Source organism: Pygoscelis adeliae, unplaced genomic scaffold (genome assembly GCF_000699105.1).
Source record: "Pygoscelis adeliae isolate BGI_AS28 unplaced genomic scaffold, ASM69910v1 Scaffold227, whole genome shotgun sequence".
In the NCBI taxonomy this organism is placed as follows: Eukaryota; Metazoa; Chordata; class Aves; order Sphenisciformes; family Spheniscidae; genus Pygoscelis; species Pygoscelis adeliae.
In genome coordinates, this window is record NW_008825100.1 from 3627074 (window position 1) to 3629058 (window position 1985).

The 1985-nt window shown below is 44.6% G+C and overlaps 1 protein-coding gene across 1 annotated transcript in view; it reads right to left on the minus strand.

The window, feature by feature from the left end:
- SLC15A2 (solute carrier family 15 (oligopeptide transporter), member 2) overlaps positions 1-1985 on the minus strand; it is a 40304-nt gene that overhangs the window by 26384 nt on the left and 11935 nt on the right. The window contains exon 6 of the mRNA XM_009327141.1: positions 1057-1147. Within this exon, the coding sequence (XP_009325416.1) occupies positions 1057-1147 (91 nt within the window). The remainder of the gene's footprint in view (positions 1-1056; positions 1148-1985) is intronic.

Sequence of the window (1985 nt, forward strand, 5' to 3'; positions counted from 1 at the left end):
CTCTTTCCCCATCCTCTCCACCTCATTTCCATGTTGCAACTAGTTTATTGCTAGGCTATATTGGCACAGGTTTTGATGTTCAAAGGGGACTGGATTTTCATCTGCCCACTGACTACACTGAGCAAAAGCGCCTTCCCAACAGAATGCTGACCTGGGGACACCGATGAGAGAAAGAGCACGAGATACAGCATTTGTCTTTGCCTGTATGCATGGTGTAAATATGAGACAAGCACAATTGCCCACAGTCTTGTGAAATGAACGGCCTGTTAAAGTAACCACTCTGAACAAAGAAAGCTTCCTGGAGGCCACGGGACGGAATGAAAAATATTGCTACTAAGTGTGAAGGCTACCTTGTCCCTATCCCCATCCCCATCGCCTATGGCCTGCTACTTTGCCTCTGTGTCTGTATTTAAAGCGTGCCAATCCCCTTGGCTTCTAGGCGCTGTGATACAATGAAGTAACTGCAGCAAGGGGTTGTGCAAGCTGGCTAGAATGTAAAGTAGGTCTTAAGTGGGGCATAGGACTGTGCTTTGTCTTCAAGGCTAGTTGCTCAGGGCTGCAATCTTGCAAGCAGACCCACGCAGACACGCCTGGGTGCCAGGACAGAGCCCTCCAGAAGTCAGCAGCACCCTGCGGGAGGGAGAAGGTAGGACTTCAAAACCAGCCCTGCTAAGTTTTTCAGCCCTGACACCTGCACAGGACAGCAGAGACCAGTTCCCATCCACAGGCTACCTGCAGGCAAGACGGGGGAATAATCCTTCACTGGCAATGGGGACGATTAGATGACCATATAGGTCCTTCCACCTTTCATATTTTAATTCTACAGTTCAGGCTGGCTTTGAAATATAACCAGGAATATAGTTTCTGTGACTTGTCTGCTAGTACTATAAATCTGTTATGCTGCTACGGCAGGATTAACAAGGCATAAATGCAATACACTGGCCACTCCACAGATAATGTAATTTCTGCCATTCAGTTGTCGTAAGAGCCTAACTATGCACAGCAGAGTGGTCAGAGGGCAGCTAATTTATTGTCTTATTCTAAATCAACACTGACCTCTTAATACAGGAGTTACAAACGTGGAGATCAAACTTCCAGCATTGATGGATAAATAGAAGATGGAAAAAAACTTGCTTCTCTCCGAGGTCTAAAACAAGAGAAGACGATATCAACGTCACAGCTAATGCACAGCATTGGGCTTGCAAATTGAACACTATCAAGTCTCGTTAGAAAAGCTGGGTAAATATTGATACGCAGTGTATAAAATGTTAAGCAAACAAGCTTGTGTTCAGGTGATGGTAAATGCTCACACAAATCGGCTTACGTTATTTGAGAAGCGCTTTGGGGCTTTTTGGCATTTCAGAGGAAAAGTCACTGCTTCGAGACTGTTGTGAGTGGAAGGAGAGGAGAGCATTTATTTATTCCGAACAAGTAGCGTGATTCAGATCCTCTGTCACCTAATTCAATCCAATTTTGCACGGTTTGACAAGCTCATCATTTCTTCCTATGACTGAGCTCTTTTTTTTTTTCCTCCTCTCCTGTGTAGAAATAGAAGAAGAAACCTGTGTATTTTGAGGAGCTGGTAATGACAGCATAGATGAGAGAGTGCTAGCAAATGAGAGGTATCCATCAGACAGTACATTACCAAGCTGAGGCCAGTCAACCTCAAACTAATAGGGTAAATTAAATCTACAGGAGCAAATTCAAGAGCCTGATGGAAGGATGAACTCTAAGAGAAAGAGTTCAGAATCTAACTGATGTTGTAACATATTATAGTTCATACAGTCAAAGGATTCCTGTTGATCGTCTTTCTTCCTGCATAATTCATAATTTGGAAGGAATCAAGAACTTGATGCAGAGTTTGGTCCTTTTTGCAGGAGTGGCATTCAACCGAGAGCAGTCTCTCCTTGCTTGTGGGGGAGACATACATGCACAGTTGCATGCACATACGGAGTGCTAAACCTCCTCCCTGTGCCTGGGTGGGC